Source organism: Hermetia illucens, chromosome 1 (assembly GCF_905115235.1).
Source record: "Hermetia illucens chromosome 1, iHerIll2.2.curated.20191125, whole genome shotgun sequence".
Lineage (NCBI taxonomy): Eukaryota > Metazoa > Arthropoda > Insecta > Diptera > Stratiomyidae > Hermetia > Hermetia illucens.
The window spans coordinates 76,930,221-76,957,959 of record NC_051849.1 but is presented as its reverse complement, the minus strand read 5'-3'; the positions used below and the strand labels follow the sequence as shown (position 1 = coordinate 76,957,959).

The 27,739-nt window shown below is 39.8% G+C and overlaps 1 protein-coding gene across 7 annotated transcripts in view; it reads left to right on the top strand.

Moving 5' to 3' along the window:
- Nucleotides 1–27,739, top strand: part of LOC119658370 (roundabout homolog 2) — a 278,873-nt gene that overhangs the window by 240,116 nt on the left and 11,018 nt on the right. For 3 of the 7 annotated variants that reach the window (XR_005250224.1, XM_038065742.1, XM_038065734.1), the window contains 12 exons: nucleotides 5,225–5,382; nucleotides 5,879–5,960; nucleotides 6,536–6,706; nucleotides 15,991–16,083; nucleotides 16,241–16,439; nucleotides 17,756–17,877; nucleotides 18,277–18,429; nucleotides 18,506–18,749; nucleotides 19,097–19,326; nucleotides 19,602–19,809; nucleotides 19,919–20,126; nucleotides 21,153–21,482. Coding sequence is in view for 6 of the 7 variants with exons in the window: in XM_038065742.1 (XP_037921670.1) it covers nucleotides 5,225–5,382; nucleotides 5,879–5,960; nucleotides 6,536–6,706; nucleotides 15,991–16,083; nucleotides 16,241–16,439; nucleotides 17,756–17,877; nucleotides 18,277–18,429; nucleotides 18,506–18,749; nucleotides 19,097–19,326; nucleotides 19,602–19,809; nucleotides 19,919–20,126; nucleotides 21,153–21,482 (2,198 nt within the window). In the remaining variant the exon portion in view is untranslated. Of the gene's footprint in view, nucleotides 1–5,224; nucleotides 5,383–5,878; nucleotides 5,961–6,535; nucleotides 6,707–15,990; nucleotides 16,084–16,240; nucleotides 16,440–17,755; nucleotides 17,878–18,276; nucleotides 18,430–18,505; nucleotides 18,750–19,096; nucleotides 19,327–19,601; nucleotides 19,810–19,918; nucleotides 20,127–21,152; nucleotides 21,488–27,739 lie in introns of all 7 variants that reach the window. The other 4 variants (XM_038065752.1, XM_038065773.1, XM_038065762.1 and 1 more) reach the window with 4 other exon arrangements.

The window sequence follows — 27,739 nt, the reverse complement described above, 5'->3', positions numbered from 1 at the left end:
CATAAAGGTGTTGTATTGTTTGATAGGCGCAACATTTTCGGAGTGAAGTTCAGCGATATACAGCCACGATTTTTTTTCTATTTAATTTCTCTTCCAGTGTATCCGCCAACACTGGGACTACATATAATGAGATCGAGTTGACACCATCCTTAAAAGAAGGAGGCAACGGTTCGGCCTTGGGCAACCTACATTCACCAGCATTCGCGCCGGCAGTGTTCCAGTGTTATATGCCCTAGACACTGTACCATCCACGCGATCATTACGCCTAAATACTTGAGCGCAGGCTGGGAATGTGTTATCTGTGTCACAACTGTAATCTTCATAGACGTACTCTTCCCTCGCTTTGCGATCAGTAGTACTTCCGTCTTATGCTCTGCGAGTGATAGGCCTGCGTTTTTGAGCCAGGATTTAATATCGTAAAATGTTCCATTGGTTCCAATCCGATGGTATCCACTCCGGTAGGGAGATCTAATGTCAGCACTTCTTTATACATAATTATCCACAAAAGTGGTCCTGGGATGGACTCCGCATTTTGTTTGGTATAATTTATCTCCGTCATCTGAGTGGAATCTGAAAGCCCATTAATTAAAAAGTCGGCAATAATTTGTACTGGGTAACTCGGCCACCCAATTTAATTAGGGATTCCAGTATTTTGCTTTATCTGGGGGATTTAAAGCATTCTTTACATCAAGTGTTATCACTGCACAGTATTTGTCCTCTTCGAGAGCAGTTTTACCTATGTTAGTTACCAGCTTAACCGCATCAGTCGTAGACGTTTTCGAAATATGAACTGATTCTCCGAGAGACCACCTTCCTTTTCAGCTCGGAATCAGCTTCCACAGTCGCTTGAAGTGTTCACTTTCACTTTTTACTATAGCCGCATGCAATTTTTTCCGCCCCTCTTTGCATTGTTCATGTAGCTCCAAATAGGTTTTTGTTTCGTTTACCGCTGGTCTTGACACTGGTCTTGCGATATTCTTCTATTTCAGAATTCCACAAGAAATTCGGTGCTCCCAGATACGATCACCGAATTCATCCATGCCAACATACTTCGGCTTGGGCGCGTCGCATGTTCGTCGTAACTTTTCACCCATCCGAGAAGATTTATCATTTGCGTTTCCTTCTAGCGTTGCGTCTTCAGCAAGACTTCTTTGAAAGTTTCCTCGTAAAACCTGTTGACTGCCCATTTTGGGTTTATCTTCCGGAACCAATTTATTTTCGATTTCGAAAATTATAACCTGTCACTAAAAAATGTGACATCTATCATCGACTCCATTTCCCTTCTTCGAAAAGTGTTGACGCATCAAGAGTTTGCTAGAACAAGATTCAGACCAGAAAGAGCTGCAAATATTACACGCCCTCTTGTGTTCGTTTCTCAACTGCCCTATTCTCCAGTTCATGCGTTAAAGTCGTCAGCTATGATTTTAGGGTTATGATCGCTTCCATTCCTGCTTAGTCTCTCCACTTTGATTGGAACTACGCTCTCGTAAGACTTGGTGCCGCATAACAACTGTAGATGGAAATACTACCTACTTTGCGAGAAGCCATCGTCACTGTTCCATATGACCGGCGGCGTTTTGCCGCTCTTGTCCGCATCCCAAATTCCACCGTATAGGTTTTTGCACTGTTCGTAGACAATGACGACGTCGATTTTGCTTTCAAGTACCATCTGGAAGAGCAGCTCAGCAGGTTTAGCTGTAAGAACCTCGTTTGCGCATAGTGCTGATCACTTTTTTAAACACCTAACTTGTGCTGCTGCCTGTGTTATTAACCTATTAACGTCAATCCTTAGTAGTGTGAACTTTTTTCCCGTATTTGCGGGACAGATCGGACCTATCGTGTACACTTGGACAGTTTTTAATCATGTGCCCAAACTCTAGACACTCAAAACATCTTTTCAGTGAAATCTTGCTCTCGTAATCGACAGACGACGCAATCGATCCGGACTTTACTGGCAGTGATAACTCTTCTCGCCGCTTCAAGTGGTAGACTTATCGACGCACTTTGCGTGTCGCCTTCGGTAGCCGTAGAATATCAGCCCCCTGAATTGGCGGTATGCTTAGTTGGTACCGTAGATCTTAGCAAATTTCCTCCTTCGTGGTAATCTCATCTATGTCCTTACGTTCAATGACTATTTGATTTCTACTCAGCTTGACTTCCGCCGTTCCCCCGGGTCTGTTCGACTGTATGTCACACCCGGAAACCGCAGACAATTGTAACGAAATTTAGTATAAATATACAATATATAGTCTGTGAATCCCTTTGAATATATCAAGTGGCGTCATTGCCTATTGAGTTTAAGGGGGGATTCCCTTTACATGCGAAAGCCAAAGTGTACCTTTTTTCACAGATATGGTCATGTTTATTATAAATCGGGCCAATTATATTTTTTCCCCAATCTTCTGGAATAATTTCATCAAATAAAATAATATTAAGGAGTCCATTAACCTTGGCCGCCATTCCCACGTTGTTTTTAATAGCTTCGCAGTCATTACATCCCCACCCAGTGTTTTTGTGCATCCTTGACTTCTTTCAATGCAGGTTGTGGGACAGGTGCCTATATAGCACCTGCTCCTTCGATATGTGAGGACTGAGTTGTGGCATTGAGTAGCTTCCCGAAATATTGGGCCCATCGGGTTTTCATCTGTTCCACTTTGGATTCCGAGGCAATAGTATATCGTGAACTAGTTCTCGCAACCCTCAATCTGTAGAACCAATCACCTGGTTTTTACGGCGCAGAGATGTCTATTGCTTCGCATTGTTCAGGGATTACCAAAGTAAAAGTGACTTACTAGGTTTGGAATTGAAAGCGCCTACTCCAGGACAGATGGTTCTGCATATGGTTAGCATTCACCCCTCAATGGTGATTAGTGCGTCAAGCACACCTCCCTCCAGGGCTTTCTAAGACACTTGCAATCCTCGATCTTTCTACGTCAGGTGGTCCTACAGCCAACCATTTTCGGGATAGTGGATTTCACTGCTTGGCATAGCCAGCAGTGGATTTGTCCCCCTTCCTTTATATGTAATCTATGCACTGCCGCTTCCGCCTTCTGGACAACATGTACACGAGCAACTGGCCTGAACGTCGACGAAGTAATTTATTCAAAATTGAATCTGACTGGCGTTCCTCGATGCAGATAGGAAAGCGCGGTGATCAGTCAGACTTCAGTCTGATTGAACTAACCGCTCTAAGTTCATACTCAGTTGTACGACTTGGTGACACAACAAACAGATGTCACGACTTGGTAACACAGCAAACAGATGTCATTATCGTAGTCACGTTGTTTGAGAAAAGACGTCATGGTCCACTGAAGCCTGCCACGGCCAACAAGAAGAAATATTATCGGTGATAAGATGCGACCCTGAGGGACTCTGCTTTAGCCCTCAAATTCCTCTCTCTCCTCTCGTCGACGTATTATGTGACATTTTGCACCATCACTCGGACAGTAGCTATTACTTCCTCCGAAATGTTGTTCCTAAGTACGGAATCCCAAATACATTTTCTGGTGGCACTGTAGAAAAACTTCTCGAAATCAATGAGAAGCAGGTGAAGCGGAGATCTAAAGTTCGCACAGTTTCCAAAAATTGCCGCTCTTGGTTAAATCGAGCGCTTCAGGCGTTCCTGCATGGGTTCCAGGATTATTTTGGCTATTATAATTGCGACGGTATGAAGCACACAGATAACCCTCAATTGTCACCCTTAGGTCAGGTGTCCTTTTTCGGAATCTTCAAGATTTCAATTCCTGCGAAAGATCTCGGATTTCTGAAATTTCCGCACAAGTGGTAGAAGCAGATATGCAGACACTGAAGAAGTAGCGATGAGTAGCTCGACGGGCGGTGGGCGGGTCTATTTCTCTTATATTTGGAGGAGCAGACCGCATCTGCATGATATTCTGGCGTAAACACAAAACTCCTTCAGCGAGGCTCATCCTATTTATACTGCAGCGGCGCCTTCAGCGATTCCCAACTTTTCCAGCTCGAAAACCGACCATACGTTTCTAGTCTACTGTAGCAAGATCCCACGAATACGATGGCCATTCCTGCGATGTGATCAAATTCAAGAAATTAATTTTGCAGTTTTTGCAGTCTTTCATTTACAAAATGGCTCCCACGAAAATATAGCGACCTTGAGACGGTCCTGATCGACCTGAGCTACTTAATCGAAGAAAAGGGGGGGAGCTAAAGTAGATTCTGTTGGCTACTAACAACCGTACGCGGATTTTGCTATCATACCTGTGTAATGTTCCACCTTAAACAGGACAGATTTTGAATGGGTTAAAAGCTCATAACCACCGCCGAATCAGCCGTTGTGAATGGGGCCATATCAACTTCAGGTGATTGTTTGGATAAGTTGTGGATGCTTCATCTCCAGAACATCTAATAAATGCCATTAGTGCGGCACCTATTTCCCGCTTCTCCGCTCGGGATTCAAGGTGGTTTAGCAGCATCCCAACGAGATAGTGATCCGAGTCTCTCTCTATTGGCCTCACTATATATTCTGAAATTCACCAAGGCTAAAAGGTTGTGGCTAATTGAATGTCGCTTATAGTTGATTTCTTTGAAAGTGGTCTAGTTTGGGGAGAATCTTTTTCCACGAAAACCAAGTACTTTCATGTGGCTCCTTTCGTAACTTCGTGATAGGTAGTTTTTCTAAGCATGGACCTACAGCAGTAAAGCTTTTGATATTAGAGCTTGCCTTTGCCAGGTTTTATGCTTCGTCATGGACACCAAGCCGCGCCCTCCGTCCTTGGAGCTGTGTAACCATTTGACCGCCAAAATTTTGGACGCTTTATATTTATCAATGTAACACAGCTTTGTGGTCCTTTTGCGAAATAAATATTAGCTCTCATTAATCAGAATGTATAACTATTCATTTGTTATCTAAAATCAATTCACAAAGCCCTTATACGGGTTACTAACAATCCTTGCAAACCCACTCCGCCAATTTTCTTTTAATACCACACGTTCTCATTCTTAGCACTGTGAACGTTCTACTTCATTTCCGCAATGCAAGATTTAATTGATTTAAACAGTCCATCTTGATGTACATGTTGCCCCAGGATACGTACAAACAACTCTATCGTTATCTCGATGCACCTACATTTATTGACCTCGAACAAATTGTTATTTCTTCAGATGATACGTTGCTTTGCTGGACTTGTTCTCGTTTGTAATTTCTATTCTTTGTTTTTTCCATCCTTGCTCGTCGAATAACAATCAACAGGTCGAGAAGAGCAGCTCGTCGATATTGCATCGTTCACCGGATCCAAGTACCTTCCCATCGCCACCGGGAACACCGAAAGTGGTCAACGTCACGCAAAGTACAATTACATTACGCTGGACCAAACCGCTAGAGAAGCCGGCAGCCAGTCCATTGATCGGGTAAGTTCAATCGAAGATTATATAGTTGGGGCCGGACCGCCCAATCTTATCGCGTTTCCTTAACTGTACTCGGTATGGTTCTACCTCTGGTCAAGGAGGTTAGGAGTTTAATGATAGTACTGATGATGTACCTTGAATTGTTGCAATCGTTGAGTGAAATATCTGTGAGCACTTTAGGAAATTTCGAGTCCAGTAGAGTAGAACGCTTCGGTCGGTCTAATTTATAAGACTCGCAGAAGGAGGAGTATGCACGTCGACTATTAATTAACTATAAAGAACAAGGTAACTTGTACAGTTTCGGTCTTGATTCCCCTAAACAGCAATTTAACTTGAAGAATGCATTAAAATCTGGACGCAATGTTGATCCTCTTCGACGGCACTGATTTACATCAATCCAGCATCCATGTCTGCACTGAATTACATTAATGTAGTGCAATCATGTTACTTTGTGGAACATCAATATTCTAAAAGTGGTTCTCCTCCCGATTTCTTACAGATACACAGTGGAATATTTCAGCTCGGATTTGCAGACCGGCTGGGTTGTGGCCGCTCATCGTGTTCCTGATCAAATAATAACGGTACGTCGTACATTCAATAATTTTTCCTTTATTTTTGGTTCTTCTCCCTAGCATCCTCTGCTAGATTTAGATACAGCTCACGAAGGCTACTTTTTGGCATGCAATCTGTGCAAAAAGTGACTATTTTGCATATCGAATCTGTTATGGGACTTTCTGCATGTAAATTGAAAGGCCTGAAGATAATATGTCCGCAAGCATCATCTCAACTATAAACCTTTCATTTTATTGAACATCGGGAAGCAATCGAGTTCAGTGTGTGTGCGAAAAGAACTTGTTTAACATATCGGTAACCGGCTTTGATTCCTTTTTGTGCGGCTTATAAAATAATATGTGAACGAAGAGAAATCTGAAACGAAATTCCGTAGACTATTAATTCGTAGTTTAACAATTGAACTTTAAATCCTTTAGCTGAGCTCCTGAGAATATTGTATATCGCATATCAAAATTCCGTTTTTTCGCACCCCACATTTCACAGAAACCTTACCAACTATAATAGCCGTTTTCGCCACACATTGCGAAAACAATCGTCGACTACCCACATTTCCAATCAAATCATGTTTTTCAATCTTTTTCAGATATCGGAGCTGAAGCCAGGCACCTCATATGTGTTTCTGGTTCGCGCTGAAAATTCACACGGCCTATCGGTGCCATCTGGCCTGTCGAATGTTGCCAGGACGCTCGGCAACGAATTAGGTGTAGTACCACAAGCTGAACTGGCTGCCGCCAGGTCCGTTTTGAGTGGGAAGGTAAGTGTTAAGAAGATCTTGTATCTTAAGACAATATCTATTGCTACTCGACGCCATGACAATGTTTGCAGCTGCCGCTCCAACCATTATAGCCGTGAAGTATGTGAAGTAGTTCCGTAATGTCCTCATCCATATTCCGGTATAATGGTCGGGATATTGTATTTTAGACTCGGTATCTTGATATTGATGATGTACTACAGACTTTCGTGTTACACTACTGACATGGTTTCTCGTGACAAATAATGTATTGTTCCCTATTTTATTGTGGACTTATTTATTCATGCCTTGGTGCGCGGTGAATGGGACGTGGAATGTTGAAGGGACAATTTGATGAAGTTTAAGACAATGTTAAGTGGATTTCTGTTTTTATCAAGATTGAAGCGAAACACATTTCATATTCATGTGAAAGGAAAATCGACTTTTGGTCCTTCAAGCTAGAAGTACCTAAATATTGATATCCACGATTTTCAGTCCTTCCCATTGCAAGCGCTCACATAATCGCCTGGATATATGGGATAATCTCGCTTATTTTACAAATTCAGCTGATTTCCATACTATTTTTTAGTTTCTCTGTAGGTTCGCGTTTGAAACTTGCCAGTAATGCATTAATAATGAATACGGCTGGAAGTTTGGTTAGCAAACGTCCAATTTTGGTAGTTGGAGTCAGAATATCTCAAATTGATCGGTATTCTTCCGGATGAATTTACTAACTTCTGCAAAGTCAATTGAGTTCCTTCAACAAAAGGACTAACGAATATTGTTTAGTCACGTCTTCATAGTCAGACAATCATGGCATTCTTGGGAAGACGATAGAGGAAGCCGAATCTTCGTTAACGCTTCTAGAATTTTTTCATGTTTAGTTTCCACCCCTTCTAGATGCCATCTTCAATGTTATATGTTTAAAAATTTGCAATTCAAAGAAGGGATTTATTCTTTTTGTTTCAAAGTTTCTTGCTCATGGCTTACCTGTTTCGTTATATAATCGATGTTTATACGCCATTTTAGGTTGAAGTAAAATAATGGATTTTCATCGATATTTTTTTGGGCCCTAAAAAAAAGTTGGCAGAAATTTAATAATAGTATTGTGTTCGCAACGGTAGAAACAGTAGAAAAGGACGATCATCATCATCAACGGCGCAACAACCGGTACCCGGTCTACGCCTGTCTTAATAAGGAACTCCAGACATCCCGGTTTTGCGCCGAGGTCCACCAATTCGATATCTCTAAAAACTGTCTGGCGTCCTGACCTACGCCATCGCTCCATCTTAGGCAGGGTCTGCCTCGTCTTCTTTTTCTACCATAGATATTGCCCTTATAGACTTTCCGGGTGGGATCATCCTCATCCATACGGATTAAGTGACCCGCCCACCGTAACCTATTGAGCCGGATTTTATCCACAACTTGACGGTCATGGTATCGCTCATAGATTTCGTCATTGTGTAGGCTACGGAATCGTCCATCCCCTACATGAGGATGGACCAATGGCCAAAATTTCTTCGGAGGATTCTTCTCTCGAACGCGGCCAAGACTTCGCAATTTTTCTTGCTAAGAACCCAAGTTTCCAAGGAATACATGAGGACTGGTAAGATCATAGTCTTGTACAGTAAGAGCTTTGACTCTATGGTGAGACGTTTCGAGCGGAACAGTTTTTGTAAGCTGAATAAGGCTCTGTTGGTTGACAACAACTGTGTACGGATTTCATCATTGTAGCTGTTATCGGTTGTGATTTTCGACCCTACATAGGAGAAATTGTCAACGGTCTCAAAGTTGTATTCTCCTATCCTTATTCTTCTTTGTGTTTGACCAGTGCGGTTTGATGTTGTTGGTTGATTCGTCTTCGGTGCTGACGTTGCCACCATATATTTTGTCTTGCCTTCACTGATGTGCAGCCCAAGATCTCACCCCAATCGCCGCCTGCTCAATCTGGATGAAGGCAGTTTGTACGTCCCGGGTGGTTCTTCCCATGATGTCGATATCGTCAGCATAGGCCAGTAGTTGGGTGGACTTAAAGAGGATCGTACCTCTTGCATTTACCTCAGCATCACGGATCACTTTCTCGAGGGCCAGGTTAAAGAGGACGCATGATGGGGCATCACCTTGTCGATGGTGGTTCGTATATCAGCCTGGTAAAGGCCTCTTCCGTTTGATGTTTTTTGACCGTTTTGGAAAACCAATGATCTGTTCGGTGGCTACTCAAGGAGTTGATGCCGCAGAAAGTGTTAACCGAGGTCTTTGGTTCAACTCGACCAATATGCTCAACTGTATTGACAGGTTCCGTATCGCGGAAGACCAACCTTCATCCAAGGGTTTCCTTCTATTCTGATTCCCATGAAAAATACAATTGACAACTTTTCTTGGGTTTAATTGGTATTTCAGAACTTTTTTAAATTCGGTTCACTTGCGCTCAACTAATTATTAAATATTAAAATTACCTCCGATTGTACGCGTTCACTTAATGGTTTAAAATTTAGTGGAATACGTCAACGTTAGCGCCAGAACAATCAATCTATTAGCCAGGAACTATCAGAGCCGATTAGCTCCTGGCCCTATAAATGCAGATTTTACTTCGATCGATTTGAAACGGGCATAAAGTCAATTGGGGGGTTAGATGATAAGTCCAGAATAGTGTCCTCCGATCGCCCCACATTTGCGCTTCAGATCAACATTGCAGATTCTTTAAGTATGAAGGAGCTCGTCCATACATTCCCTCAATCTGAATACGAGCTGCTTCTGCAAAGAAGAAACTGCTGGGGTACTGAAGAACAAATTACAAAAACGACGCACAAATGTAGTGATTAAATTATTCTGGATTAGTAGTTTTGGTGGCCATACATTATTGTCGTTCATAAATGTCAGTGATCCTTCCTATTTTATTTTCAAAATCAAGTTTATTTTTTTTTTCCATTTATTCAAAGAATTCTAACAACGCTGTAATAAATTGGCTAACTTGTGATTAAAAAGAATGGTATGACTACGCTGTCAGAAAACGGAAGGTCAACGGCCTTAGATGGATTCATAGCAAAAAGACTAGCAATAATATTTTCGAAGTCATTCCTACCCTGACAGACGTCGTTGTTGAGGCTCTACAACACACTTTGAACCTTCACCTTCGAGATACTACTCTACGAAACGTATCGTCGATTGTGCTTCCTAAATTCGAATAATGCGGCTGTCAGTTGAATTCTCATTGCTTTCTGACTTCTGTTACTAATCTTTGTTTTATTTTTTTTGTTGCGTATCCGAGTATCGTCTGTACTTCCGCTTAACAAATCGTCCGTACATTACACATCGCCTGTTCATTGACGCTTTCGCTGCTTAATATCTTTGAAGACCTCAGGGTCGTCGAATATTACATGCAACTTCTTGTGCTTGTACACCGTTTGCTTCCGGTTCACAATTTTATTCTTATTATTATTCTCCTCCCAATCATACTAAAGAATTTCTTAAAGTTTTGTGTAGGGGTCTATATTTCACAGTTGGAGCAGGAGCTTTCTTCTCCTGTGTATCTAGGTAGCTTTTAAAACAGACTGGACTATTTGAACTAGTCGTTTTGTCGATTCTATTGAAAAGTTTCTTCGCAAGTGTGATATTTATTTTGTGCACAATGCAAACATTTATAAAGCAGCATACATTTTGTATATCTTGCTCTAGTGCTAGAATTGAAAAGAATCTAGTCTATCCTCTCGCCTTAGGCCAACATTTATGAGAGACGCATCTGCCAGATTATTAAAAAAGTTGACTCACGCTGTTGAGTGGGTCGTTGCCATAGCAGTAAAATTAACAAGTTTTCTTGGAATTCCCTAACATTCTTCTCTGAAAATCGAGTTTGTATTCCCAACACTTCTCTAATACTTGTTTAACCGCATATGATCAATTGCGGATCTTCCAGTTCAAGTATCTCCTTTATATTCACCAATCATTGATCTGACATTATGATGTATACAGGACGTACAAAATAGTGGGGAAATCATATTGATTTTTATGGTACTCTCGAGAAAAAAAATCAAACATTCATAAATTACTTTTATATTCTATTGAATTAGGCAACCCAATAAATTTTGCACGGATATCATCAATGCCCAGGGTTATATAAGTTTTTTGAATCTTGATAAGCGGCTCCATTTCGTCCACTGTTGAAAGAACGAAGTGTTGGGTGTATTCGACAATAGCTCTTGTCAGCTTGAGTCGTTAAGTTGCATGCAAACGGTTGAAAAGTTGTTGAAATAAAATGCCCATCACTCACATGTTTGTTATCCTGTCCCTTTGCTTTTCTCTTTGTACAGAAGGCAGTTTTCTTAGTCAAACTGTGTAGATTTTTTTGACATCATCTTGTTAGCTACTCGTCAAAGATTTTCTTAGTGCTTTATCAGTATCTTTGTGTTTCACTCTATGTGTTTTTGTTCGTTTGTTACATACTTTCTGCCATTTGCACTGGCAGCATTCCTTGGTGCCTTTTCTCGTATATATATATGGTTGCCATTTAGCCCTTAGTAGTGGGCATACAACATCAACCACGGCTATGCGCCATCGCACGTAGTCCAGTGAAGAGCAATTTACCTCCTTTTAGGGCTTCCCAAAAACCATACACTCCTTCTCTACTGTTCTGCATCTAGAGCTGCTGGGGCGACTGAATCATCGGCCATTTTTGTGAGAATGGGTACCACCGCATGGCGTAACCAGCAAAACAATTGTCGCCCTTTCTTAATGTGTGACCTCTCCATTTCCACTTCTACCTTCTTATCAGTTTGGTACCTGTAGACGTTACAAACAAGTGCTAACAAAAGTTTGGAGCTTTCGAGTAAAGGTGGTAGTCACTGTTCATGTGCTACTCTTATGGAATGAACATTAGCGCGGAACAGTCAACTTGATATTGGTGTTAAAATAACTGCATTTCCAGATTTTAGACAAGACATCAACGGCAGATCTAGCGTTATCATTCAGTGCAGTGCCACTGTCGGAAGAAACGACGCTTCCTGGATATAATGCGGATGGGAAAAGTTCGATGACCTATCAGATTCAGAATCTTAGTTTTTTTGGTGATTATCTTCAGTTCGACTCTACTTACGACTCTTTCAGAGCCATTTGCCCAAGGTCCATGACGCGGTAAGAGAGCACGCTGTCAAAAGTCCTCTCGAAATTGATGAAGAGCACATGATGCAAAGATGTAAGTTACGCGTACTGTTTCAAATTGATCCACAGGATCTTAATCTGGTGAATGCAAGAGGTTCCAGAGCTGGCTTGCTCTTTGTCGATCAAACTTTCGAGATGTATTTCAGGATAATTTTAACTAATAACTCCCACAATTGCTTTGATCGCATGTTTTAGATCACACCGCCGCCTTTGAGCTTGTTTGAGAGATTCAGCAATGGCGAAAGTAATAGATCTGCCAATCCAGTTATTCATTACTCTGCTATTGTGTCAGATTTCGGTTCGACTTTTATTCCATAAGTCTTCCATTCCATAAGATTGGACATCTGTAGAAACTTTTTACTAGTGGCCGGAGGATGCTGGAAGATTATCTTTTAGTGGTGAAAATCTTCTCTATCTGGTTGAAAGTGGTGCCATCTAGAGACACCAATGTCTTTTTATGGACGCGTTTGTGTGCGATGCAAAATTTAAATTTAAGTATTGCCTGTATTTATCAACTAATCAAGAAGCAGCCTGAAATCGTGCGTGCTGGTAATGGACAGATTGGATTGAATTGTGAACTGCATCGTTATAATTTTCATCGACTAATAATATGTCGCATATGACCCGTTTTAGATGGAATTTTGTGATTTAACTCCTACATCATACTACCAAAGTAGATTGAAGCCGTTGAGTTAAACATGCTTGTAATCTACTGATCGCTACAGCAAAGTGGTCTACCGTACAATGCGAGTACGAACGATTTCCGAATGGACGCTTGAAGTTGCTTGGCATAAGAAGAATGAAACCCGTGGCTTGTGTATTTTTGCTCCATGATCCTTTTATTTTTTTGAGAATAAAAGGACAAATATAGTCTATTGGTGGTGTGATGCGATGATCTTAGCAATTGTCTCAGTGACTGTTGTACTTACTGGTGTCGATATCTAGTAACTTTCTGAATTTCAAGATAAAAAATGGCACCAATGCGCATTAAGCAATACCAGTTAAGAATATAGTTTATTGTTTCTTGATTAACGTTGAGTCTAGATACCTTACACAAAGCTTACAGCTCATTGGGAGTAATTCGGGAAAATCAATTTCCACGAATCACAAGTGCAAGTGAGCGAAAGAGATTGTCAAATTTCAAAATCTCCTAACAAAGACGTAACACGAACACGACGAAGGTAACAAAAGTTCAAGCAATTAATTAAGATCTTCTTAGAGCCACGCTGGTTCTCGTTTTCATGGCGTATTTTCTTGTATATAAATTAGGATAAAACTCAGTATAATCCCCTGCATGGCAACTTGCTGAATTTGTCTTTTCTGGAATATGCCGCCAATAAGCATGTGACACAATAGTCTTTCGAGCGCGATTAATGACTGTTTAGTCTATTGGGGACAATTGAAGATTTTATTTATAAGTAACATGGGATATTTCCTGAACTAAGGATTTTGAACAGGACGGCAGCGGCTCGCAATCACCAATCGGAGAATTTTCGTCAGTTTAAAAAGTTCCACTTTGGTTTCCGCACAATTTAAATTACGTTATTCTTAAATAGAAAGGATCAGCCATTATTTTTTTTTGAGAGTTGTGGGGTCCTAAGTCCGCATCAACTTAATGCTGGACGGGACCAAATGGGAAGCAACTCACTCCCTCTTTTTTTTTGTCCATGGACCCCTCGCTTAGGGCTTGCACCCAAATTTTACAAAAAATGTCAGCCATTGTTAACTCTGAACTCGACGATCAATTTGAAGCTCTGCATTAGACTTACTTCATGTAATCTAAGAATGTGGATGGAATTGACATTATTCAAGAGCTGTAGAGTGAGAGAGAGAGCTGGTCTGTCTAGTCAATAAACATATCCCACTTTGGTTTTGGATATTTCTTGTAAAAAGGTTGCTGGTGGACTTGTGTTGGTACAAGAAATCTGAGATTGAAAATTTAAAAAAAATTAGACCAAACTCCTCGGGCTTCTTTGAAGTTACATAAAATGTGTAATATCTAGGGTTGGGTTTCAGCAAAATCTTATCATCATCTTCGATTGACGTCATAGTTGGATTGTTTGATATTTTCTTAATATTCATGAGAGGAATGTTGTACTACCACTGCACCGTTTTTCCGCATAAGTCAACCGGAAATTTCCGTTCTACTTTTAAATAAGTTGTTGGCTCCTGAGGAGATATCACTACACCTTTTGTGAGAGCTTTCTAGCCTAATGAGTACTTTACACTTTGAACCTGAACGACTTAGTTAATGGCGCGTAAGGTAAAAAAACCCTAATAATAGTAAGTGCACTAGAGAGATTACCCGTCAAATAAAAATAAATTCCTAGGCGAGTGCTCAAAATATAAACAAACAAATCGACTGGCGAGAATGCGTAAACTTTTACTTTGGAACAACCTAAAATGATAAAACTGCCACTAGGTTTCCAATATGTTAATAATCTGTACTATCGAAAACCCGCTTTTAAATAAATCTCATGATGAATGTAATCTCATTTTTCCGTAGCCTTTGTTTATTCAACTGCAGTGTCGGCTCATCTTGATTGAATGTATCGTATTTCTTGGTCCTTGATTTAGTTCCAGAGACGTAAGAGCTTCTCAAATCACTATCTAACCATCGTTTTTTTGATTGACTCTTTGAGCACTTCTTATCGACTTCGACGTTCGAAGATGAATTTAATAATAAAGCCGTCACCTCGAAGGACTGTATCAACGGGGTGTACGTATGCTGGTAAAGAAGTCACTGCTGGTTATTGTTTGGTAGACGTCCGATCAAAAGGAAAATTCAGAGAGTAGTAATGGAGTAGAAGTAAAGAGGTTATTCCAGATGCTAAAGATTTAGAAGGATTCTCGTCTTAAAAGTGGGCGAAAACATGAACATAAGAAATGAACAAAAGGGGGTAATTTTAAGATACCTAAGCGATTGTATATTTCAGACTTCAACTATAAGCTTAGACCAATCGCTTTGGGAAAACGAATTTTCATTCGCTCTTCTGCATTTTTGCAGACCGAGCAATTTCCTGAATCTTCAGTCTATTTTACGCTACAAAGGCTACAAAACGGAGGATCTCGGTGTAGGCCCATCAAGGTTCTTATAGCGTTAGGAATTCAAGGAAACTATTCATATCTTTATTGCTATGATTATTGGTTTTTGTACCTTCAAGTGAGCATCCGCTTCGCTGAAACGCTTGTTATTCAATAAGAATGATGGCCCCGCTTGGCGTTACTGCAATGCAAAACCAAAAATTTCGAAGGTCTTCTATTTGTTCCGGTTTTTGAATGTGAAACCGTTAACCTAACTGAGACTTAACACTAGTTGATCAAGGTCAAGTTATGGCTGGAAACAACAAATCCACAAGTGGAGTACACAGTATCCAGGCATTTATGAAAATGAGAAGATCACCTTTATCGATCTCTCTATTTGTTTTGTGGAATTGGCAGGAATATCTTTCAAAGGATTGCAACTGGAAGTTGAATTTTAGGATGGTGGGCCTAACATGACAAATGAATCGCGATGAATTTCTTCGCCGACATATCGAAGAAGAGGATAGTTTTTACAGTTTATATTAATGCCTTGCTGATTGTCACGGGTTCTTATTACCTTATACCTGCACCGTGTGCCTGTTCTCCCAGACAGCAAAAATTCAAATAAATGCATCATGCATGGGGCTGGATATAGCGCTCTTTACTTTATGTTGTCACAATCAAAGGCGAACATCAACGGGAAAATTGAAACGAAGCAGAAGAATATGTTAAAAGTTAATATGTGCTGCGTTATTGTATTCTAGCAAATATATTTTTTCTAATAGACAATCTCGTCTATATTTGATTCACCTTAGTGTGTGTAGTGTAAGCTCAGTTGCGAAGTTCCTTCAAACATCTTTGGGTCGCCGATCATTCTGATTATGCATATTTGAATAGGTAGTCTTGCTTCTGTATACTGTAAACCCTTTTCTCGACTGTCCGTAGCATAGCAAGCACACGCTCGTAGTACTTTTAATATAAGGAAATTAATATGACATCTAGAATGATACCCTTACAAAGGAATTCGATGATATAAGGTGCTCACCGTTCGTTCCACTCATCAATTTTCAAACCATGTTCTTTATTCCTTCATCCCTTTCCAATAATAATAAAACTATTCAATTTTCCAGGTTGTCGAACTTATCGACGCTCAACCAATAAACTCGACATCACTTCGTCTAGACTGGCAGATGTATGTTAGTATGACCGAGGAATACGTTGAAGTAAGTAGACTTGCATCATCCCCCACTTTCGACTAGCAACTATCAAAAATTTTTTCCCTAATATGTTGAAGTTTTTATTATGCCATCAAGGCAGTAACTTACTATCATTTCATTTCCTTTCTTGCTCTTATATTTTCCTATTTTCTCATATGTGCAGGGTTTATATATTCGCTTTCGTGATGTGAGCGGTGGCTCCCAGAAGTACAACATCATGACCGTATTGAATCCATCTCTGGAAACTCACGTTGTGTCCAATTTAAAAAAGTTCACGAAATATGAATTTTTCATTGCGCCCTTCTATCGTACGTTAGAGGGGCAACCGAGCAATTCAAAGCTCGTTCAAACGTTGGAGGACGGTAAGTAAACATGTTATTCTCAATAGTAAAGTGCAAGCACTCTTATGAAGGGTGCATCCTCTATGAGAACAGTTTGTGCGGAAAGAAACAACAATCAAAATAGTCCTCACATTTCCATTCAGTTAATGCTAAGGAGAAGTGGAGCTGGACGCTACTTCAAAACAGAATCTTGATAAAGACTTTTCTACTTTAACTACAGACATTTAGGTGACATACTCGTAGAGATTATTGGTTAAAATTAAGCTCAATCGCAATTAAAAAAGAACAATATAGAACAAGTCGGGAAATCAAAAGCTGGGCGCTTCCGGTATGAAAGGTTTTGTGTATATCCTTTATAAAAACATTTCAGTGGACATCTGTCCCATTAGTATCTAGAACTTTTTATATGCATATATTATGAGAGAATATCCACTTTCGTGTGATACTGATATTCAAAATCAAAGAAAATTTCGAAAATTCAAAGAATTTGCACAGAAGCGACCATCTTCACCTATTGTAACTGCGGTATAATGGTGCGATTTCCACGAAGGTAGGATTATGCTCTAGGGTTATAGCCTACATTGCTGCAAACTTTCATGATTCTAGGATGGATTTAAGGGGGTTTCGCAGCCAATTACCAAACATTATAGCAATATACTCTTAGTGACTTTATTTGAACAGATATCAGTATAGAGGGTAGAGCCTAGGCACCATTTATTGTCAGCCTCCTGAATTTTTTCAGATTTTTCGGTTGATTGAGAATGGGTCCGTGAACGAAATGATCAAATTTGCCCTTCAGCACTCCCTTTCTTTCCAACAAATGTCAAAACTAAGTAGTAATGGAGACCTTTCATTTGATACCCCACATAACTATGTCATGAAAAGAAAATTTGAACTCTCCTTTTGCACGTGTGGGGAGCCCCCTCCCCCTCCCCCATTACGTGCGCGTTCACAGTTCCCATCTTTTCACCAAATTTGGTGCCAATCGCTACAACTCTTCCCGAGCAAATTGCGTGGTACAGACAGACGGACAGACAGACAGACACTAAACTGATTTTAACAAGGTTTTGTTTCACACGAAACTTTAAAAACGGGTATTGAGGTTTTAGTTCGCTTCACCCGAACCTCCTGAAAATTTATTTTGCCACAAACAATGGCTTTTGATGTATTAAAGTTTATCTGCAACATTAAAGAGACCGACCTGACTCCCACTATCTATGAAAGCACCCCATCTATTAGTATTATAAAAATAAAGTTAGCAACGAAATTGAAATTCTTTTCTCTTTTTTTCTCTTCACAATATCATCATTGTCGTTGTCGCTGCTGCTATTCTGCAGTTCCATCCGCTCCGCCAGACAATGTTCAAACGGGAATGCTGAATTTAACAGCTGGTTGGGTAAAATGGCAGCCCCCACCGCCACAGCACCATAATGGAATTCTTCTGGGCTATAAAATTCAGGTAAATTGGAATGAGATACAATTTTGCGATAGTCAACACGTTCAGCATTGCAGCCAACTATGAAATGAACGAAACGTTACTCCAATATTTTATGAAGCAACATTTCATTCTAACTGTTTTACTGGGCCCTCTAGACTGGCTGCAATATTTTTTAAGTCCTGCAAAGAGGAAAAGGAAAGTTCGAAAGTATTTCGTTTAGATCGCTATTTGCAATTATGTTTTGGGTAGGATTTGAAAAAGAGTCCTTTCTATATAATAGGGAAACACTCCTTCTCGGAACTCTCTTTACATTTGGTAATTATTGAGGTGATTAATAATCAATTGACGAAATACTTTTGAACTGCATTAAACTGTTAAATAAGTGCTTCTAACCCTAATTCCCATGATATCCTTAACTAGGTAAAAGCTGGAAATTCGTCTAAAGTTCTCGCCCAAATGACATTGAACGCCACCACCATGTCCGTTATGCTAAACAACCTCACAACCGGAGCCACTTACAATGTAAGGGTAGTTGCATATACAAGGGTTGGAGCAGGGCCATATTCACAGCCTGTAAGTGATTTATTCAAGTACCATTTATGGGAGAGGGACACACCGTCATTAACATTAATTGTGTTCAATTTTGCAGAAGTCACTTGTGATGGACCCAGCACACTTAATTTCACCACCCCGTGCTCACCCAAGCGGATCCTTGAGCGGTATTGACGACTCATCGTCCTCGACGACCCATCGGAAATCGAACGTTGTGCACGAGACGTGGTTCATGGCACTTGTGATTACAATGCTTTTGGCAATTTTGATTTCCGCAGCAGCCGCCATGCTTTTTTTCAAGCGTCGTCATCAACTCACAAAGGAGCTGGGCCACTTAAGCGGTAAGTTTTTGCTTGATATTATTTTTTCTCTATAAAATAATGCTTTGAAACGATAAAACACTCGTAGAATGTTTGTGCATATTACAATTAGGTTAATGAATCAATTGTACTCCTAACACTTTAAAAGGCTTAAATTTTTTGTTGATGACAACAAAATCGTATAAAGAGACTAAAATAAAGCAATTTCCTACTAACTTTCATAATGAAAAGCTCGAGCATGACCTGAGAAGGGCATGAATCCTTCCTCTGCTATTGCACCCTTTAACTGAGCTATAATCTCATAAAAGTGGAGTGTCTTATCATTTTACGGCGGAATGTGCTTAAACCCTCGTCCTAATTGTTTCCAGCTCTTCCAGTTGTTAATGCAAGCGAGATAACAGCCTTGAATATAAACGGAAAGGAAAGCCTCTGGATAGACAGGGGTTGGCGAACTACCGACACGGACAAGGACTCGGGATTAAGTGAAACGAAATTATTGTCGAACCCCAATAGCCAGCAGTCAAATTATACAGATGCCGGAACAGACTATGCTGAAGTGGACACTCGAAATTTGAGCACGTTTTATAATTGTCGAAAGGCAAGTATTAACTCTTCTTTTCATTTTCATTCATCTGTTTTATCGTGAATGGATATGCAGGGACAAGTGCTAGACACGTTAATACTATAATCTCCTTTCGGGTTTTGACTGTATGTATAAAAGATGTTAATTTGCATTCCTTGCTGTACTGCAAGTCTTTGTTTTTGTTCGCAATCGAGTACCGAATCTAGAAAGAATGAACAATTTTACTCAAGAGTCATTTAACTTAATTTATGCTCTAAACTCATCTAACCTTGCTTCCTTTCAAAATATAGTCACCAGACAACCCGACGCCATATGCAACAACAATGATAATTGGAACCTCCTCCACGGATAGCTGCATGAAGAACTCCTCATCGAGCAACGAGCAAAGTTCATCAGGGACACATAGTCCTCATTCAGACCCATCTCAAGGATACGGCGGTATCCAAGGCAGCGGCGGTAAACACATGCAAGGACATAACTACCATCAATATCCGCCGGGTAAGTACGCAATTAACTTTTTAATTGCAACTAGTCTGCACACACTCTCTCCACTTTCTATTATCATTCTGTTCCTAACTGATTATTATACTGCCTTAACTTACAAAAGTTCCAATCAATTGGTCAGAGTTCCTTCCTCCACCGCCAGAGCATCCACCGCCTGCACCACAAGGACAACCATCGATGGGTTGCGGTGGAAGAGGAGGAGGTGACGGCAACAACAGTGCAGCAGTTGGTGGAGGATGCTATGCTCCAGGAAGTCCTCAGTCGAGTCGGAAGAGCTCGAAATCTGGATCAGGAATGTCAATGCATCAGAAGTAAGTAGATGAGAACTTTCCGGAATTTGTGCAAGGTGCCAAACAGTTGATAGCAAAAATATGATGCTTTATAAAAGCAATTAAATAAGAGCAATTAAAAAAAATCAAATTAATTACTAAAGTTTATTCAGTTGCATCTTAATTATTCCACAAATTACTTCACAACTAGTAATCGCATTGTTAATTTTTTTGAAACAACAAAAAAATGTTCAAATCATTCTTATTATGTAGTAAAATCAGGGCCGGTAGAGAGAAAATCAGGGCCCGGGGTGAAAATTGTGGGGGAAAATGGGGCCGCGGTGAAAGAAAGCCCAGCCTTGGGGGGATCCCCCCTCTCGGCAGACCTGAATAATATATAATTATTTTTGTGTCTATTTCTACTGTGGTACATTGTGCCCATATCTGCTTTTGAATTTAGTGAAACCAGCTTATTATACGAAAATCATAGAAATAACAATCACTAGTCTATTCTTATCTCACAGTTTTCAAGATAAGCATCTAGAAGCAACTGAACTGCAATTCAGTTTACTTTATTGATTTCAATTTTGCAATAGTAGAACAGAATCTTCTTGAAATTATCAGTTTGCAACGGAAAGCTCTTGATAACTCCTAAAAGGATCTTCAACAAAATAGAGTTGATAATTAACTATGCTATTCCCATAAAGTCATGAGATGCTTTTCAATGTTCCCAGATAGAGATAGAAAATTCGTATCTGCAACAGGTTCCGTTTAAAGCATTTCAAACTATCAAAGCGATGAGACGTCAAAGCACTTGGTATTTTGTTGGCAATAGTGCACCCCCAGAATTTCAAATTTGGCTCGTAGATTCCATTAGTTTAGAATATTTTTTAAATTTCGCTCTACTTAAAAAAGTAAAAAGAATTAATTTCAAAGCATAAACTTGTGACAGATGCGAATTAGATATGAAACAGACTATCATGTTTTGGACAAATATATTCGTCCTGTTTTAATTTATATGCGACAATTTAACTGAATGGGGAACCTTTCTTGCCTTCTTTTTCACAGTACAATGAATTCATCCCAACATAGTGGATCATCGGGTGGCTTTTCATCGTGGGGTGGTGGCCCTCAGCCACAATACTGTAACCGACAGGAAGGCTACTACAACAATCCGCTTCCATATCCACCAAATTCTTCCCACCCAAGTGGTCAGAATCGTTATCAAATAACACCGACAAGTCAATTGCCCCCACCTATACCCTACTACCCTCAACCACAGCAATCAGCCAATCCTATTCCACCAAGAAGTCTTCATATCCACTATCCGCCACCGCGGCATGCGTTATCAGACTACCAACCAGTCGGCCATCAATCACAACGATGTAACAATGGAAGGTAAGGTAATTTTTGTGCATTTTAACTTTAAACAAACTGGGAAATGAAAACAGGATATTTCAGTAGTTAAGGATTAAGATTAAGATGTAAGATTTTATGGGGAACAGCTTATTGGTGTGTATGTAACTAAAAACAAAACTGATGAATATCGTTGATACCATAACGAAGCATAATTTTTCAGAAGAGCAAAAATATTTTCATTTTCTGGATTTAATTTATTAAACTCTTTCCTAATTCCTATATAATCTGAAATGCCAATTCCGGCTATCTAGAATGGAAAATAAACTGTTCACATTTAGTAGACTAGAGATAATGTCAGCAAGGCAACCTGAAGGAGGTTTTATTATTTTATGGCATTGTAGAATAAACTAAGAAACTGGAAAATTTTTAACTCAATGAGCGCGATTTGATTCGAAAATCGTGCTCTGGGAAGGAAGTGGGGGCTTCCTACTCAATTTGAAACTTTTCCTTCTTCTCTAGCCTTTATATTTTTGCGTTTGTAGTAACTAGGTCGTATTGGGCTGAGAGGGCTAAATTTCTTAGTCAATCTTTTAGCCCGATGGGCTCAGATAAAATGGTCATACCATTCAACCCGTTTCCAACTTCAACTTTCCAACTGTTTGATGATGTGTACGCTTCGTTGTTTCCGTAATCGTGAAGCAGTGCCCATTTTCTTTGGTGGCTACCCAGCACTTGGGATTATACACGACGACAGGGTGAACTACGTTGCCGTAGACTTTAATCTAAAAGCGTTGATTGATGCGTTGATCGGAAGCAATGCATTATTCTTCACATATATTCATACACGGTAATGCACGATGTAATTGCTTCGAATTTGGACCAGTTAGTCGGAATCAGCTATTCTGCGGTGGGACCCCAGGAAGACATTCTCTGTTCAGAACAGAACCCAAAGCGCTAAGACTTTAATGTATAACGCAACAGCCTCTGTACAAAGAGCGATGAGAAATAATGTGACCATGTTTCCTTGATGAACCGCGACGAAGGTGCATAGTGAGTTTGATTCACCTGTCACACTTCGAACTCTGCTTTTTGCATGGTGGTACAGTAGTTTAACTCGAAAGGGACGAATTCGTCCAGCACTAGTGATAACACGGTTGAAAGGTCTCTTTTTATCAACAAAAGCAATGTAGAGAGGGCGATGCTCCTTATGATGCTCTGTTATGAGCAACCGCCAAAGCATTTTATAAAGGCTACATAATCATCAATGGCCCGACTGCACAAATTTATTTTCAGCTACCAGTAAGATTCGGAATATTCGCAACATGAAAACTTGAACAATGATTTGATCCTTCTACAACTTATGAGGATTTCCTGTCAATTGTTTGCCAGGTGCTCGGTCTTTCAAAGTGCGCCTGGGTTTCTTTTCCTTCACTATTTCCACGTTATCAGCTCAATACAGCTTCCGTATATTAGAAGCAACTCATAGTTGTACTTAATTCTCCAGTCTTCGCTTTCTCCTCATATGCATCGCTGTATACGACGTTCAATCTCTTTCGTCCTTTTGCGCCAGGGTTTTCGTCTCGCATCTGCATATGAAGCCAGGTCAAATCAAGGTTATATTATCAGTAAGTGCGAACAATGCGTCATATTCGCTAAATGAATGAGAATTTCGATCTCGTCCTTTTCATTTCCATCCTTGTTCCAATTGACGTATTCTAGGTTGTTATATTTTATCTGCCTCCAGAAGGCTATACACATAAGATTCAACTCCCAGTACATTCTTTCAAATTTTATGGAAAAGAAAAAATCTTACACACGTTCGAACGCGATAGCAGAGCTTCTTTAAAGATTCATTTCGGATTAATGGTAATGAATTTTAATGGAATCACTGAGCGAATCATGCTTCAAAATTCCTCTATGGGAAGATAACACTCGAGACATTCTCGGCAATAGATCCATTTTTGTTCTCCTAGGAAGTGAGGAGTAAGTGGGTAGATGAACCCTCAGTTCGACGGATTTTGCTGCTAACTCCATATTTTTTGGTCGCAGCTACATATTTACGTCGCTATGAACAATAGTATTGTATAGCCTTCTAAATCCTCGTACTATCTTAGGAAAGAATTCGATCCGCCACACCACAATAGAATTGTATGAACTCCATAACGGAGAATATAATGTCTTGCCGCAATGTGGCAATTTCAAGGACGTTGCTCGGTCCTGCCGATTATCTACCCGCTGGAGTTCCTGTGTTTTTCGCACCTTAATTTAATCTTTTTGAGATAAAGTCACTCTTTCATCGTTATTTGCTTTACTCCCAACTCAGACAGTATATGGTTCCAATCTGCAAACTATGGTGAATAAGCCAACCGTTTTTCATCGCTATTTTATCCTGTACTTGTGATCACTAACGCTTGTCTTTGACTAAGGCGAAATATTTTACATGCAAATACTTCATATTTCAGTTTCCACTACTTTTTTTCGCTAATTAGAAGTGGGAGTAGAAGTAGAAGAGTTGAAATCCGCCAAAGTGTTGTGAAAATCGGGAGAATTTGCAAAACGGCCGACCCTGCGCATTTTGCGTCCAGTGTTGGGCGGGAAAACCTTTGTCCAAATTTTCCGAGTGGGCGTAGAAAAAACATCTGGAAAATGAGGTCATCGCAGCTACTACCCCCTCTTAGAAAGTTAAGGGTCTGTAAATGGGGAATATTTTCATATCGTCATTGTAAAGTTTGATTTGCCAACTCTGCCATCGGATGCAGAAGAAGGGAGGGAGAAAGAATAAGAAAGTTACTCCTTCCTACCCCCGCTAAAATCTTAAGAAGTTGCGGTGCGGGGAAGAGGGGCTATTTTAAAAATATTAATAAGCTTATTGGTAAGGCAATCATTTGTGCGATATGCAAGAGGGATTACAGAGGGGTCGCCCCTTGCCTCTCCACCCGCTTCGCCACCCACACAAGAGCACGGACTGATCCCCTTTGTAACTTCTTTTGCACATCGCAACGATCATTTCCCTACCAAGGAGCTTACCAATGTTAAGGAAATAGCTCTTTTTCAAGGTTCCACAACTTTTCAACGATTGATGACCGCCACAGTTTTTCGACGATGTTAGACAGGGGGACCTTATTCTTCCTTTTGCGTACCTTTTTTATCTCCTCCACCTCCGGCGGCGACGCTGACAAATAAAACTTCGCCATGAATATGTCAAAGTAAAAATACATTTGGGGGCCCGTACGGGGGGATAGCCGTAGCAATTTTGCTATCAGGATTAGAAAGAGGACCTTCCTACTCCTTTTACATGCCCTCTTCATTCTTTTACCTTAACGCGGTATGGTTAAAAATCAAAATATTAACACATAACAAAAACAAACTTTGAAGAGTCACGACTATTTTTGGGAGTGACCGCCACGAGCTTTAATCAGGAATGAAGGGGACCGCCCCTTTCCCCTTGCATAAACTTCTCACGCCCGTCAGGATGGGGTTGGTAATTCAACCTTAGGACCAATTTTCATAGCGAACGATTGAATGGTTTATGAGTCTTATCGATGACGAACGGATATGTATAATAATATTTCATTTTGACGGTTTTGTTTCGAAAACAAAACCTCTGTCTGTCTGTCACACGTACTTTTCTCAGAAACTACTACACCGATTGACATGAAATTTGGTGACATAGTGGAAACTGTGAATGCCCAGACATGAAGTGAGTGTTATCCTTCTACGTTGACATTAAGGGGGGTCCCAATACATGCAAAAGGGGGGTATAACATCTTTTCTTCACCGAATATAGTCATATGGGGTATCAAATGAAAGGTCTCGATTAGTACCTCTTGATACCGGTCTTAGCTTTGACATTTGTTAGAAAGGCGGGGAGTGGGAGGGGTGGGAAATGATTTCTTTAACGGAACCATTCTCAGAAACTACCGAACCGAACAATTTGAAAAAAATCATGAAGCTGCCTCTATATGGTATCCAGGCTTCAAAATACTCTCCATATCGATATCTGCTCAAATTAAGTTGATAATAGTACATTACCATACTTTTAGGGTAATTGAGTAAAAACCTCCCTTAAGTTTATCCTCGAGTTATATATAAACCACATTATCTCCATGTTTGATCAAAATCATACTATTACTAACAAAGTTACAGTAGCTCAAAGTTGACTTTGCTGTGTAAATTTACTGGAACTAAATATTAACATCACACTAAAATGAGTAGTCTGACATGCTAAATGCATTTCAAACCTGAAGCGCCGAGCTTCCGGTTTCCCGACTTGTTATATACTAGATTTAAAAAAAAAATAAGTTTTAACATTTTCAATTAATCAATTTGCTCTCCTTGGATCATATAAAAGTACTCTTCTGTCGAGTCCTCTTCTTGCTGCGCTAATTTTTTAGTCGACCCTGAATACTTCGTGGTAGCTTTTTTGGTCATTGCAACCATCTCTTCATCTTTTGCATGGCGTATTCGTAGGATTCAAAGACCATTATGTCTAGAATTTTTAACAGAGTTATTCATTCTTGACTGAACTCGGTCAGTAAAATATGCATTTCCAATTCCATGACTTCCATACACATAAATGTTTGTTGGGGAATGATCGCCCAAAGCATTTTATTATAACACTCGTTATTATTTTAAGTGTTCTTTCCCAAACAACTTTTGAGTAAATCATCGTCAATTTTTCAAAAACAGGTTTACTCCTAATATACCTCTAGCCTACGAGCTGAGAGTGTATTTCCACTTCTACGGGTTTTCACACTACTGCAGTTATATGTGGTTCGCGTGTTGCGGTATCCTAGTTGCTGGCGTCTCCACAAAGTCAAAGATACACTAAAACTGAAACTTTCATATTTTTTTCAACTTCTTTTTAAAAACGGGAAACGTGATTTCTGAAAGTACCTATATAGAATAAAACAAGTCGGGAAACCGAAAGCTGGACGCTTCAGGTACGAAAGGTTTTGTGTATTTCTTAGTACGTAGCACGTAATATATCCATATATTATGTGAGAGTATCCACTTTCGGGCGATATTGACATTCATAGTCTTCAATTTTCAAAGAAGCAACACTTTGTTAGTAATAGTGCGATTTCCACCAAACTTGGTAAGATCATGCTCTATATTATAACCTATATCACTGCATGGTACTAGGATGACCTTAAGGGGGTTTCTAACCAATTACAAAAAGTTGTAGTAATATACTATTATTAACTTTATTTAAACAAATATCGGCATGGAAGGTATTTCGGAGCCCAGGCACCATATAGTGACAGCCTCCTGATTTTTTTCAGATTTTTCGCTTTGGTAGTTTCTGAGAATGGCCCCCTTAAAGAAGTGATCATTTTCAACCCCCCGCGCTCCCCACCCTTCCACTGAATGTCAAAACTAAGATCGGCTTTGAAAAGTACTAATCGAGACCTTTAATTTGATACCCCAGATGACTATATTTGGTGAAAAAAAATTGTACACCCCCCTTTTGCATGTATGGGGACCCCCTTAAATTCGACGTAAAAGGATGTAATTCACTGTATGCGTGAGCGTTCACAGTTCCCACCTTTCTACCAAATTTGGTGTCAATCGCTATAACCGTCTCCGAAAAAAATGCGTGTGACGGACAGACAGACAGACAGACGGAGAGACAGACAGATAGACAGTAAACCGATTTTAATAAAAAAGTAAAAAAAAAGTGGCTTAACTGTATCAAGAGGGTCATCCCGTATGAAGGTCGTTTCTTTTCGTTTTTTTTTAGAAACTGGAAAAAGGTACAAATACGAATTTTTCACCATATATTTATTAATGGCTTAACAATTTCTCCAGCACGATAAAAGAAAAAATGTAAACGGCATTTCAACGTGCGGACTTAACCACAGTCTACAAACTAGGATTATTAAAAAATATTGAAAGCTCAATTTTTGGTGCCTTGTTAAACTTTTTTTTGTGAATTTTGTTGTTTTTTTAAGGCTTCTTGAATGAATAAAAAAAACTACTCAATGAATGGCAATTATCCTAGTTTGCGGACCGTAGAAATATGTTCTGAATAAGTCGTGAAAATTGCAAAGAATTTCGTTGGATTGATTTTGGGCTATAGTGACAGCAGATTTTCGATATGCAGTTTCAAGAAAAACGCATTTAAAAATTATAATGTGATGTTTAGCCATAAAATCTTAACTGACCATTAATCTCCTATACCTAGTCCATAAACCTTAGGTCTCTTTAAGAATGCAAAGCCTTAGCTACAATTTTTATAATTTAAACGAAGTTATTCGAACGACATTTGGACCGATAAATACGCGCTTTATTAC